This window comes from Pungitius pungitius, chromosome 21 (genome assembly GCF_949316345.1).
Source record: "Pungitius pungitius chromosome 21, fPunPun2.1, whole genome shotgun sequence".
In the NCBI taxonomy this organism is placed as follows: domain Eukaryota; kingdom Metazoa; phylum Chordata; class Actinopteri; order Perciformes; family Gasterosteidae; genus Pungitius; species Pungitius pungitius.
In genome coordinates this window covers 1,421,097-1,434,504 of record NC_084920.1, presented here as the reverse complement: position 1 = coordinate 1,434,504, position 13,408 = coordinate 1,421,097, and the positions used below count along the sequence as shown (strand labels likewise).

Genomic DNA, 13,408 nt, shown 5'->3' with positions numbered 1-13,408 from the left:
TTTGGGAAAGTTGTATTAATATCTGCCACTATGGTTATATTGCCCAATTCTGGCCATTGCATCATAGATTTGGATAATTATTCAGAGCCTCGTGCTGGTGTCTAATAAAGGTCCATTATTCCATTTACACGGAATCCTTCTGACTGAAAGCGGGTTCCTGATGATGGTGCAGGTGGAGCCGTGCGTTGTCCCAGTGCTTCCACTGGGGAGTGCTGCTTTCCTTCTGCTGGTGGGAGCCAGTCACAAACCAGCCGTCACCACAACACGTGCGGAGCGGGGAAAAACAAGCCAGGCCTCAGCCACCATGTCCCCAAATACAGAAGATGAGTGGAAGGAGAACGCTCTGGGCCAAAGCTCCTCCACCATCAACGTTCACCAGTTACGACAAAGACAAACCAGGCGTTTGGAACTGGGGACACGTACTGGTTTAAAGAGTAGAAATACACATCAGGGAATGACACCAAACCGGGTCTGATGATGAGGGCCGTGATTCCCTCCAGTGATGTGAGAGGAACCAGCGTGCATCCAGTGTCACAATTAGCTTTTCCCAATACACATATTGAGTTTCAACACACCTACCTGTCTATTCTTTTAATTCTTGCTTTCATATTTTTATCTTATTTTACTCTCTTTATTTTACTGCCAGTCAAATGTGTAACATGTGACAAAAAATGGATCCTGTTTGCATGTTTTGAACCAACTGTTGAACCTGAAAACACACCAAGTCAAATGAACGTTTCTTGGCTTGTTTGAAGGAAAGGTGCAGTGCGTGTCACACCGTTTTTAGGTCGTCATGAACTTGCAGGTCACTGTGCTCTGACCCGGGATGACCCCGACCCAACCGGGTGGAAATCTAAACCCCAACGTGCTTCATCACCCCACAGCAGAACAAACACGAGGTGTGAGTCCGCTCCTTTCTAAAGTCGCCTCTTATCTAGTAACGCTGGGACAAAAGCCTTAATCAAAGGGGGGCGCTGATGCTTCCTGTTAATCGCGGGGTTTCTCTCGTTCCAGGGGGGCTAGAGGCTTCGAAGGCGAGGTCACATGGGGCTGTTGGGGGGGGGGGGCGACGATCACCTGGCAGGGCTCGACCTGAGGGCACCTGGACCACCCCTTCCTCCCTGAGACAGGCGGTGACTGGACGTGGCAAAGACTACATGAAATAAAACACACCAACACGCATGATGCTTCACCCCTTACACAAATACAGGTGCTTCCAAGTATTTCCTTCCCTTTGAAATGTTTACGTGAGGAACAGTCAACTCAAATTGTTCCTGTCTTCTTCTTCCTTCCAGTAAAAAAAAGAGGAAGAAATCAAGTACGACCAAACAGTAGCTGGTCCTCGACGCACCAAATCACATCATACAATCCACTGCAGAAGCTTCCTGGTGGGCGAGGCCCGGGAGCCGCGTGGTTACGGCTCAGGCCATTTAACCACTGGATTCCTTCTCTCTCTCTCTCTCTCTCTCTTAAATGTCTGCGGTCGGATTTATAGTAACAGTTAGTAGTCGTGTTCTGTTTTGCCCCCCTCGTGTCAGCCGAGCCTGGTTTCTGAGAAAACATCCGAAAGGGGCAAAGAAACATTTTAAGGGAAAAAAGAAATGTGAGGATTGTTATTTTTAAGCGTGAGCAACATTAGCAGATGACGTAAAATGCACCGAATCATCCGCACCTGGATCAGTCTGAGCTGTAGCTTTCATGGTCACATTTATGGTACAACAGGTCTGAGCTCTACGCCAAAAGAGCAGAGAGCAAAGCACCCAGAGGAGCAGCTGAGGGCTCAGAGCCCCGCTCGGTCAAAGCTACAACACGCGTGCAGGAGGAGGCGGGGATCGACCCCCCCCCCCCCCCCCCCCCCCCCCAGAGCTGATCTGGCCTTAGAGGTGTAAACACAACCATCCTGCAGCATCGGGCTCACGATGAACGGGACCTTTCAAGTCTCCCTGTGTGTTCCGACACCTGTGTGCAGGTCAGGTGCGCTGAGCAGCGCGCTGGTCTCCCTCGTCCACTCAGCCTCCTCCGCTGCGGCGTCGGGGACCTCAGGAGAGCGCGTCAGTAAGCGCGGAAGGTCAGAGGTCGGACTGCGGACAGAAGACGGGCCCCACGTGGGCAGGAAGAGACGTGGAATCTTTGGGATCTGTCTACATGCCTGTTGTTAAACTCATTACTACACGTTTCCCACAATGTTTTTCAGGCGGCGTGTGTAAACACGACAGCCTTTCTGCCATTTTAGCATTAAATTCTGCCAATGCATAGGAGTGTGGACAGGGGATGTCCAAACAAGCAATGATGTCACCCGGGGGATGTCTTGTGCCAAGTCTGATGTCGAGTTAAGTGTTGCCTCCAAAAGAAACGTCCGCCATTGTTTCCAAAGACGTTTGAGTCTTTAACAGCAACTTCCTTCTGGTTAGAGGTCATGAAGTCTGCCGTGGCACCGGGCCTTTGCTGCCTGCTATATTTCTGTCAAGTATTTGGCAACATGAGCCGTAAAAGAGAGAGAACACTGCAACATAATTTCAGTGAAATCAAGTGAAAGACAGACACATGCTTGGATGCATGCGAGAGCAAGAAAGACACGGTTTGTGTTCCAGACGCCAAAAGATGTCGACACTTTTACTTTGAAAGCTAACAATGCTCCCGTCAGCCAACTTTGTGCCTAGTGTTCATTAGAAAATGTTGCGTAACATCGGCCCTGTAGGAGGGTCGTGTTGTGAACATGGCTGAAAGTCTCTCTCTCTCTCCCTCCAACCCCCAAAAAGCCCACTTTCCAACTCACGTGGTTTAACGGCAAGCTCTCAGATCTCTTCTTCACGTGTCTTTGCAGCAGAGATCGGTGACATGGACAGAATTGTGAAACCTAAAGTAAACATGTTTGTGTTTGCACGAGTCGACCCCGTCCAGCACGGAGGCTTTTGGGTTCTGACGTCCACAGGACACGACCCCAAAAGGCCCCGGAAGAAGAAACGAAGACCAGTGAGAGTGATGAAAAGGGGTCGGAGGTGACAAGCAGGGGGTCCAACCTCCCCCCGAGGAAAGGTGGTCATTTGGTGCAAACAGGTGTTCTGAGGGTGCTACACATCTCCTTGAAGCGGGTCATCTCCGGTCCCATTGGGCTGCGCACGTATCTGCTGCAGAAAAAAACCCACAGCTGGTTAAACCCGGCCTCAGGACGGAGTCACGTACAATCCCACGGCTTTATGGAGAGAGGAGTCCGAGCATTCTTCACATTCTGCTCCCCCCGAAGTCTGCAGCTCAGATCGCTCTCATTGGTCCAGAAGCACAAGCCAGAGAAAACAAAGATGTTTCCTCGACTTTCCTCCTCCGTCTGCCTGATGCTCGGAGCTCGCCAGCACAAACAATTAGCTGTGCTTTTTCTGGGGGGGGCCACGCCCAGGCGCACGCCGTCCCCCCCGCTCCAGAGCAGCGGAGGACGACCTCGGGCTGACGGCAGCAAACTGCTCCTCCTCCTCGTCTCAGGCGTCCTCCTCGTCTCAGGCGTCCTCCTCGTCTCAGGCGTCCTCCTCGTCTCAGGCGTCCTCCTCGTTTCAGGCGTCCTCCTCGTCTCAGGCGTCCTCCTCGTCTCAAGCGCCCTCCTCGTCTCAAGCGCCCTCCTCGTCTCAGGCGTCCCCCTCGTCTCAGGCGTCCCCCTCGTCTCAGGCGTCCTCTCCGTCTGAGGCGTCCTCCCCGTCTGAGGCGTCCTCCTCGTCTCAGGCGCCCTCCTCGTCTCAGGCGTCCTCCTCGTCTCAGGCGTCCTCCTCGTCTCAGGCGTCCTCCTCGTCTCAGGCGTCCTCCCCGTCTGAGGCGTCCTCCTCGTCTCAGGCGTCCTCTCCGTCTGAGGCGTCCTCCCCGTCTCAGGCGTCCTCCTCGTCTGAGGCGTCCTCCTCGTCTCAGGCGCCCTCCTCGTCTCAGGCGTCCTCCTCGTCTCAGGCGTCCTCCTCGTCTCAGGCGTCCCCCTCGTCTCAGGCGTCCTCCTCGTCTGAGGCGTCCTCCTCGTCTCAGGCGCCCTCCTCGTCTCAGGCGTCCTCCTCGTCTCAGGCGTCCTCCTCGTCTCAGGCGTCCTCCTCGTCTCAGGCGTCCTCCTCGTCTCAGGCGTCCTCTCCGTCTGAGGCGTCCTCCTCGTCTCAGGCGCCCTCCTCGTCTCAGGCGTCCTCCTCGTCTCAGGCGTCCTCCTCGTCTCAGGCGTCCTCCTCGTCTCAGGCGTCCTCTCCGTCTGAGGCGTCCTCCCCGTCTGAGGCGTCCTCCTCGTCTCAGGCGCCCTCCTCGTCTCAGGCGTCCTCCTCGTCTCAGGCGTCCTCCTCGTCTCAGGCGTCCTCCCCGTCTGAGGCGTCCTCCTCGTCTCAGGCGTCCTCTCCGTCTGAGGCGTCCTCCCCGTCTCAGGCGTCCTCCTCGTCTGAGGCGTCCTCCTCGTCTCAGGCGTCCTCCTCGTCTCAGGCGCCCTCCTCGTCTCAGGCGTCCTCCTCGTCTCAGGCGTCCTCCTCGTCTCAGGCGTCCCCCTCGTCTCAGGCGTCCTCCTCGTCTGAGGCGTCCTCCTCGTCTCAGGCGCCCTCCTCGTCTCAGGCGTCCTCCTCGTCTCAGGCGTCCTCCTCGTCTCAGGCGTCCTCCTCGTCTCAGGCGTCCTCCTCGTCTCAGGCGTCCTCTCCGTCTGAGGCGTCCTCCTCGTCTCAGGCGCCCTCCTCGTCTCAGGCGTCCTCCTCGTCTCAGGCGTCCTCCTCGTCTCAGGCGTCCTCCTCGTCTCAGGCGTCCTCTCCGTCTGAGGCGTCCTCCCCGTCTGAGGCGTCCTCCTCGTCTCAGGCGCCCTCCTCGTCTCAGGCGTCCTCCTCGTCTCAGGCGTCCTCCTCGTCTCAGGCGTCCTCCCCGTCTGAGGCGTCCTCCTCGTCTCAGGCGTCCTCTCCGTCTGAGGCGTCCTCCCCGTCTCAGGCGTCCTCCTCGTCTGAGGCGTCCTCCTCGTCTCAGGCGTCCTCCTCGTCTCAGGCGTCCCCCTCGTCTCAGGCGTCCTCCTCGTCTCAGGCGTCCTCCTCGTCTCAGGCGTCCCCCTCGTCTCAGGCGTCCTCCTCGTCTGAGGCGTCCTCCTCGTCTCAGGCGCCCTCCTCGTCTCAGGCGTCCTCCTCGTCTCAGGCGTCCTCCTCGTCTCAGGCGTCCTCCTCGTCTCAGGCGTCCTCTCCGTCTGAGGCGTCCTCCTCGTCTCAGGCGTCCTCCTCGTCTCAGGCGTCCTCCTCGTCTCAGGCGTCCTCTCCGTCTGAGGCGTCCTCCTCGTCTCAGGCGTCCCCATCGTCTCAGGCGTCCTAATTCAACTTTTAATACACTTTAAAATAATAATTGTACTGTAGTATAGTTTCAAGAAATATATTATATATTTATAATAAGTTTTGTAGGAAAACTATCCATTCAATTATTGTCAATATATTAATTATTTTTTTTTTGGAATGAGATTAACTGTGAAAATACACCAAAAGCATATTTTTAAAATCTATATTTTTATATCTTGGTATATATTATTCATGCTTATATTTCAGTACATTATGTGTACATTGAGATAAAGGTTAATTATTTAAGATTATTTGTATTAGAATGATGCATCGTAGCCTGTTATTAACCTTTATAATTGTGATCAATAATCAGAATTACAAAAAAAAGTACACAAATAGCTACTTGAGCGATTGTGTTTTTCAAATAACTTCTTTGTGTCCTTCGTCCTGAAAAACCACACAAACTATTAATAAAAAACAGATTCCAGAACGTACTACTTGTCTTTCACTGATCTTGGTGCCCTTGTAACCTGCAGTGGGGAGCGATTGATCATGTGATCAGTTTGTAACGCTGTGCCGGTCACGGTGAAACATCAGAGAGGGGGGGGGGGGGGGTTTCACACCCATTACTGGATCATCAGGTGTTTGCAGCTTAGCGTGTTAAATGATGATTAGCCTCTGTCCTGAAGGGCGTGTTTCTCAGAATGTGAGGAGCGGAGAGAACTGATTTTATGCTCTTGGTTTTACAGAATCCCTGAAATCAAGAGAAGAAGAAAGTGAGATCCAAACCTTACGAGAAGAACAGAATGTTCTCGCTTGGTTCCACGTCGTCTTCACAGGCGATGCGATAGAAAACTGGCACATAGCGGCCAAATGATCCACGAGCTTCACGAGAAACGACGTGAGGCTGCTGGCCCCGAGCCGGGGAGAAGGTCACTGATCACTGTGAGAAGGTCCTGGAGAGCCGCAACTGACCTTGTGATGATTAGCAGGGCCTCAAGTATTCTCAAGTATGCTAAGATGAAATTAGCATATTTATCAGTTAGCGTTTCTTTACATTATTTGCATTGATAACATTATTTCAAATTGGTTCGATCCTTCCACAATATGCTGTGTTACCTTTGGTTTGCAGTCATTAGCCAGAGCTAAGCTACGCTAGCAATGGATTTACCAAAAGGATGAACTGGTGCTTTCCACCTTCAGGCTCTGCATCTTCACCATTCTAAGATTCCTCTTATCAGCCAGGTACGAGTCCTTTACCTGAGTTTACCAGTTCTAATCACATCTCAGCCCCCCCTCGCACACGAACACACGAGGGTCTGCTCAGTCGCACAAATTGGTGACGCAGGCCCCAATGCCCTATTTTTCTTGCTTTCTTTCCACATTCAATTCTGCAACTTCTTGTGCAATGGCTTGCCTGCTCATCCTGAAAAAATGGGTTATTTTAAGCATGTTTTAGCGGGGGAGGAAGCCGGCGCAAAGCTCCTCCGGTTGGTTTCTCTGGGATAAACACAAACAGACACAGCTGGGACAAACAGGGCCAGTTAACTAGGCTACACCTTTGTCCCCGGGATGTAATATAAGACACCGTGGCAACAAGGACGTGGGTGGGAGACAACATGTTTGTCTCCCACCCACGTCCTTGTTTTTGTGTTTAATAGGAAAAAGACATTCATTTCCCCCTTTGGTGGTGATTTAGGGTTTTTTATTTGCTTTTTCATTTAAATATAAGTCTTCCAGAGACCATCAACAAATGACGGAATCTCAAAATGGAAAGCTCCTTTGAGAAGAAACGTGACTTCTGCTGGTCTAAAAACAGATGTTTTTCGGCAACACGCATTTGGGTCAAAACAACAACAGCCGCGTGGCTCCAGCCACCAAAAGCTCTTCTTCTCTCTGGCAGGTCAAAGATTCCTGTTTTACAACTACAGCAAAGACTGCCAGACACCCCCACTTCATTTGGCCACACACACACACACACCAGCGGAGGACATGCCCTGTGAGATCTTCGCGGTTCAGAGCTGCTCGGGGAGGAGAATGAAGAGAGAGACACAGAAGATGGACGAGAGGACGAGCGTTTGAGGCGGGACGCGCGGCATGCTGGGAGGAGAAGACTCGATGGGGTGGAAGAGGACTCTCACTTAACGAGGAGAAGCTGAGGAGATGACAGGAGGCGGGATGGCAAACACACACACACACACACACACACACACACATGCATTGCATCAGAGTAGACTCGTCAGCTGGACGTGGTTTCATTCAGACCTGCTGTGACAAGAAGAGGTTCTCAGTCTCCACCCCTTCCTGCTCCCAAGGATTGTGTGTGTGTGTGTGTGTGTGTGTGTTTTGTACACTCTCCTAGCCTGTCACTTGATGTTGGCGAACACACCTGCGCACACGCGACAGCGCGCACTCTCGCTCTCTCTCCGGTCCCCCGAGCAGCAGGTTCCCTGCAAGCAGCCGAGCCGCCAGCGACTGCTGCAAACACACGCTCACTCGCTCGCTGCCAAGGGAGGGGGAGGAGGAGAAGGAGGAGGAGGAAGAGGAGAAGTGAGGCTGGAAGGAAAACCCACAGATAGAGGAGGGAAGGAGGCAGACTGGGACGTACCTCTGACTCTCTGGAGCAGCACGCCGTTCTTTCCCGTTGGATCTCTGCGTCTCAAACGATGAGGAGGGACCGCCTCTTCTTAGGCGCCACGCTCACCGCCATCCTCTCCGCTGACCTCTACTTCATCCTCCTGCCCAAGCTGCGGCGCGTGGGCCTGGGGTCGGGACCCCTCTGCCCGTGCGGCCCCGTCAACCTCTCCCTCCCCCTCCCCAGGCACGGGGGCCTGGCCACGCCGCGGCTCCACAACCGCTCCTCTGCGCTCACGCCCGGACCCGCCGACTGGGGCTCCAAGCTGGGCCGGCTGTTCGACCACCCCCTGTACAACATCCGGAGCCCGGAGCCGGGGCCGCGGGGGGGGGGGCTGCTGCAGGAGGGCGACCTCGTGCAGCACTACAGGAAGAAGGTGGCACACTGGGAAAGGTCAGTTCCTCCACTGCACAGCGGCTGAGAAGGAGCCGGATTGGGCTGTTTGGAGCAGGTCGCGGTGACGGGGGCAGGGGGGGGGGGGTCAGCGACATCACGGCCAGGCCCGAGGCGCGCACGTGAACACACTGGTGCGTTTGTTCATGATAACAGATGTACAGGGATGTGTGGACCGTGCCAACCCTCACCCCCCCTTAGAGCTAAATGAGGATTTAAAAAACGGCCAAAGCCCATTTTAATCTGTGGGAGCCGTGGAGCCGCCTCGGCTTGTGGGTCGGTGCCCCCCCCCCCCTGTGCTGTAAATGTGCAGCCGGCCGCCTGGAGGAGTTTTGAAGCCTTGCATAATCTTGCAACAGCATTTCAACACTCAAACAAACACACGGAAGAGAGATTTTCGAGTTGCTTTTATCGCAACGTTGAAAAAGGAAACTGTTTTTAAAATGCGCTTCCTGCTCAACGTGTGCGTGTTTTTTTTTTTTTTGGCAAGTGTTGCGAGGAATCACAACTGAAAGGTTCCCCGCCTTGGTTTGGCATGTGCGGTTTGCGTCGTGCGCTCACCTGGCTCACGGCTCGTACCTCTCAGTGTGGTCACATGGGGCGACGTGGTGCCGAGAACAATAGAGAGTCAGACAGCCAATGAGAGGTCTGCACTTCAAACAACGTTGGGAGGAGAAGTTTGTTTAATAAACTCAACGAATGTGTGGTTTCTCGAATCCTCTTTAATCTTAAACACATTGTAGGAAATGCTGCTGCTGAGAATACCTGCTGTAAATACTTTGCCATGGTTTCTTGGCCCAGAGTCCTACCGCTCAACATCTGTGGCTTTTCCAAAATAAACCACTGCCACTTTACCAAAGTGCTTCCCAAGCAGCTCGTTCTCTCACTTTAAAGTCAACCCAGGGTCCAGGATCTTGTGTGCCGTATGATAACATTAGAAAGGCGCCGTTCATGTGTTCATCCGCTACAGCTAACCCTCTGCGCGGCTTCCCCCTCCTCAGACACACAAAGCTCTACGGCAAGGCGGCGGCCATCTCCAACGTCTCTGTGAGCGAACGCGAGGTGACCTTTGACCCCGGCGCCAGCTGGCTGAAGTTCCACCTGGGCATCGACCGCTACGCTCTGTACTCCCGCCAGGACGCGGCTGTCCCACAACTCCTCAGGGACATGCAGAGTATGACCGTCATCAGCGCAGGTGATGGATGAAATTGGGATTCGATGCACTTAGTTCACACCTGTCTCACACCTGTCTCACACCTGTCACTTTTGTGCAGATGTTGGATTGTAGAGGACTTTCACAGACGTGTCCGTGTGACACTGCGATGCTAAATCATGAGCTAACAGAACGTTGTCTCTTCCAGACTACACCCAAGATGAGAAGGCCCTCAAAGGAGCATGTGACTGCACCCAAGGTAGGGTCCTTTATCGTTTCCTCATTCCTTCCTCGCTGGAGGTCTGTCTGCTTTGGGTTCAAAGGCGAAGCTCTTAATTACAGTAAAAAAAAAAATTACAGTAGAAGTGTGGACGTTAAAGCAACGCTTCGAAGCAGACGGAGCTCTTTCGGGATTCTCAGACATATTTCTGCGCGCTGCTGTTTCGTCCCGTCTGGGCCTGACCGGCAGCGTCATGTGGGCGACCGCACGAAAACGAGTCGCTGCCCAGAAGAAATGCAACAAAACAATCCGCCCCGTCTGTCTAAACACTAAAGACTTCCTCCTCATTTCTCTTCCAGAAGAAAAGGGAGTGATTGTAAACCCTGCATGATTGTTGACTATGAATAACCAGGAGTTCAAGGGGAGGGGGGGGGGGGGGCAAGTTTGGTCAGTCTGGCCTACTGCTGGGAGACACAGACAGAGATATCAATACATATCGATAATGACATGCGGACAGCGACCCGATGCTGACCTGAAGTTTCCCCCCTTCTGCCTCTGCTGTAGTTGTGAAGCCAAGCGGACATCACCTGAAACTGGCCCTGAAGATGCAAAACTACGCCAAGGCCATGTTCAAACCAATGAGGTGAGCTCCGAGCCCACATTCGCTTGATCCACCCCCTAACCACCCCCCCCCCCCCCCCCCCCATCCCCTCCCTCGGGGGAGAAAGGTGAGGCGGTGCGATTACACTGCGCCACTACGTCTGGCTCTAATGTGGCAGAGGTGTTGATTATATGCAGACAGCGTGATCACTGTGTGTGTGTGTGTGTGTGTGTGTGTGTGTGTCAGGCAGCAGAGGGACGAGGAGACACCAGAAGACTTCTTCTACTTTGTTGACCTCCAGAGACACAACGCCGAGATCGCCGCCTTTCACCTGGACAGGTGGGGCCTCTCCTCCCCGGGAATGCTCCTCGTCACTCGCACGTTTCGCCGGCGTTTCATCCTCGTCCTCAGAGGATGAAGAACCGTCATCTCGGCACGCTCTGCACGCCGAGCCTCACACACACACACACACACACACACACACACACACACACACACACACACGCGTTGCATCGGCACGTTGGCGTGCTGACATTGGCGCTTCCTTTGGGATTAGACCTGAACCCTTCACAGGAGCATCAACGCCATCAACACCACACCGAGTCAAGCCAAGATCACGACGCGTTGGCCCCCGCCCCTACCCCCCCCCCCCCCCCCCGGGGGTTCCAGAGCCGCGAGCCAACGCCCCGCAACGCAGACACACAAACAGGTTGTGAAATCACACGTTTAGGCGAGGCGGGGTTCGTCATCTGAGCCAGACGGTGTCATTACGAGGCCCCTCACACAATGGCGAGGATCTCGGCCCCCGCCGCCGCTTTGGAAAGCGAGACACCAAGAAAAGCGGCAGCAAGCGCCACGTCGACAAGTCTCACAGCCGCTGTAATTACATTATTGCGGTGTGTGTTTAATCCGCGGCGAGGGAGGGGGGGGGGGTGTCTCTTGCTCGGCGGTGTCTGCCAACCCTTTATCATCGTGGCTGGCAATCAGCAGCCGGGGAACCGATCTGAGAATCAGCCATTGAGCCGCGCTCACTGATTGCTGTTTGATTGCTGTTTACACGAACAAAACACGGCCCTCTGGGAGGAATAAGTGTGTGTGTGTGTGTGTGTGTGTGTGTGTGTGAACTACACAACGTGGGGACAGTCAGTCAGGTAGAATCAGTGAGAATGAACCAGGGTCTCCCGAGACCTGACAGGGTTCACGTTGAACCTCCTCCTCACGCGAGAAGCCGTTTAAGCCGTTGGGTTTCTCTCTCCTCCCCCTCCCCCCCCCCCCCCCCCCCCGCCCCGTTGTCTTAGGATCCTCGACTTCCGGAGGGTCCCGCCGGTGGCCGGCAGGCTGGTGAACGTCACGGCGGAGGTCTTCCAGGTCGCTCACAGCGAGGAACTGAGAGCGGTGTTCTTCACCTCGCCAGGTAAGCGCCCCGGGCGGCTCGAACCCCCCCCGTTCTGTCGGAGCGGTCGGAGACTCACTTCTGCACGTCTGGCCTCTGCCTCCCGACAGCCAACAACTCGTGTTTCTTCGCCAAGTGCCTGTACGTCTGCAAGACGGAATACGCGGTGTGCGGGCGGCCCGACCTGCTGGAGGGCTCCCTGTCCGCCTACCTGCCCAGCCTCAGCATCGCCCCCCGCATCTCCATCCCCAACCCCTGGATACGCTCCTACACCTTTGCGGGCCGAGAGGAGTAAGACCTCGAGCCTCATTTCAGAGGAAGAAACGCTTCGCCTCGCCTCGAAAATGAAAGACCAGACGAATGTCAGAGGTTCATCTCGTCTAATTAGGGATGAAGGAGCGCTTTGTTTAATCGTGCCCTTTGTGTCTTGGCCACACCCTCCACCATTTCACCACTATGGCCCTCACAATATCCTCAAAACATCCAAAACACAGGAACCAGCTGATGGAGCAGAGCGTTCGATGATGTCATTTATCTGTTTTTTTGTCAATCAGGTGGGAAGTGAACCCCTTCTACTGTGACAACGTGAAGAAGACGTATCCCTACAACTCGGACGACCGGCTCCTGAACATCATCGACATGTCCATCTTCGACTTCCTCACAAGTATTTATCCCTCTTCGCCGCCTCCACGTTTCTTACAGTCAGCGGCTGTCTTTGCGGGACGTTTCTGTCCCTCTGTGTCGCAGGCAACATGGACAGGCACCACTACGAGATCTTTACCAAATTTGGGGACGACGGGTTTCTTCTCCACTTGGACAACGCCAGAGGGTGAGAGGAAGATGACACCGAAAATACAAGTGTTAAAAAAACAAACAAAAAAAAAATGACCAGATTTCCTCATTGCGTCTCACGCTCAGGTTTGGGAAGCACTCTGTGGACGAGATGTCCATCCTGGCTCCTTTATCTCAGTGCTGCATGTGAGTAGAACCTCCTACACTGCTTCTGGATTCACGAACACAACCGGAAAGGCAATAAGGGCCGATGCCCCCCCCCCCCCCCCCAGGGTGAAGCGCTCCACGCTGCTGCGGCTGCGGCTTCTGGCCCGACCCGAGTTCAGGCTGAGCGACGTGATGAGGGAGTCTCTGGAGGAGGACGCCCTGCGGCCCGTCCTGACGGAGGCCCACCTCTCAGCGCTGGACCGCAGGCTGCAGAAGGTCCTGCGGGCGGTGCAGCGCTGCGTCCGCAGGCTGGGGGAGGACGAGGTCATCGTCAAGGACTTTGCAGAGTCCACCAGGGCCCCCCCCCCCTCCGACTGAGAGTCAGGTCAGGTAACAAAGGGGGAGGGGGGAGGTGGGGGCTCCTCTTCGTGGAGGCTCGTGGAACCTCGGGAGCCGTAAAACACTGTGAACTCTTCAAATGGAGGTTCAGGACTTTTTACACCGCCGTTTCCTAGGAGACGGATCTTTGGGTTCGATTTCCTTCTCTCAGGGTCACGACCTCTACGACGCAGCGCTGTTTTTCCCCTACACCACCAGGTGGGTTTGGAGGCCGAGTTTAGACCTGGACAAGTGGAGATGTACAGTGAGACACTGAGGGTTTCATATTTATAACATCAGACGTGTGTATCCATGTGATGTCATAATCATGAAATAAAGGGATTTTGGAGAGAAGACAATCACCTGCAACTAATAAATACAAAGTGTGTGTGTATTTGTGTTAAAACTGCCACTTAGTTTCCTCCGCCTCTTTTTCCAGACGTGTAATCT

At 54.3% G+C, this 13,408-nt stretch overlaps 1 protein-coding gene across 1 annotated transcript; it reads left to right on the top strand.

The window, feature by feature from the left end:
- Positions 1-6,927: 6,927 nt before the first annotated feature.
- fam20a (FAM20A golgi associated secretory pathway pseudokinase) lies at positions 6,928-13,158 on the top strand. The gene is made up of 11 exons (XM_037464128.2): positions 6,928-8,274; positions 9,276-9,469; positions 9,636-9,686; positions 10,212-10,290; positions 10,495-10,587; positions 11,547-11,662; positions 11,752-11,932; positions 12,196-12,305; positions 12,389-12,470; positions 12,560-12,619; positions 12,706-13,158. Exons 1-11 carry the CDS (start codon positions 7,913-7,915, stop codon positions 12,956-12,958), a joined length of 1,581 nt encoding a protein of 526 aa, XP_037320025.2. The 5' UTR covers positions 6,928-7,912; the 3' UTR covers positions 12,959-13,158.
- The last annotated feature ends 250 nt before the right edge of the window (positions 13,159-13,408 follow it).

Coding starts and splice junctions, on each gene's coding strand:
- fam20a (XM_037464128.2), top strand. CDS start 7,913: ATGAGGAGGGACCGCCTCTTCTTAGGCGCCACGCTCACCGCCATCCTC. Junction 8,275..9,275: donor AAGGTGGCACACTGGGAAAG/GTCAGTTCCTCC, acceptor CCCCCTCCTCAG/ACACACAAAGCTCTACGGCA. Junction 12,306..12,388: donor CATCTTCGACTTCCTCACAA/GTATTTATCCCT, acceptor TCTGTGTCGCAG/GCAACATGGACAGGCACCAC.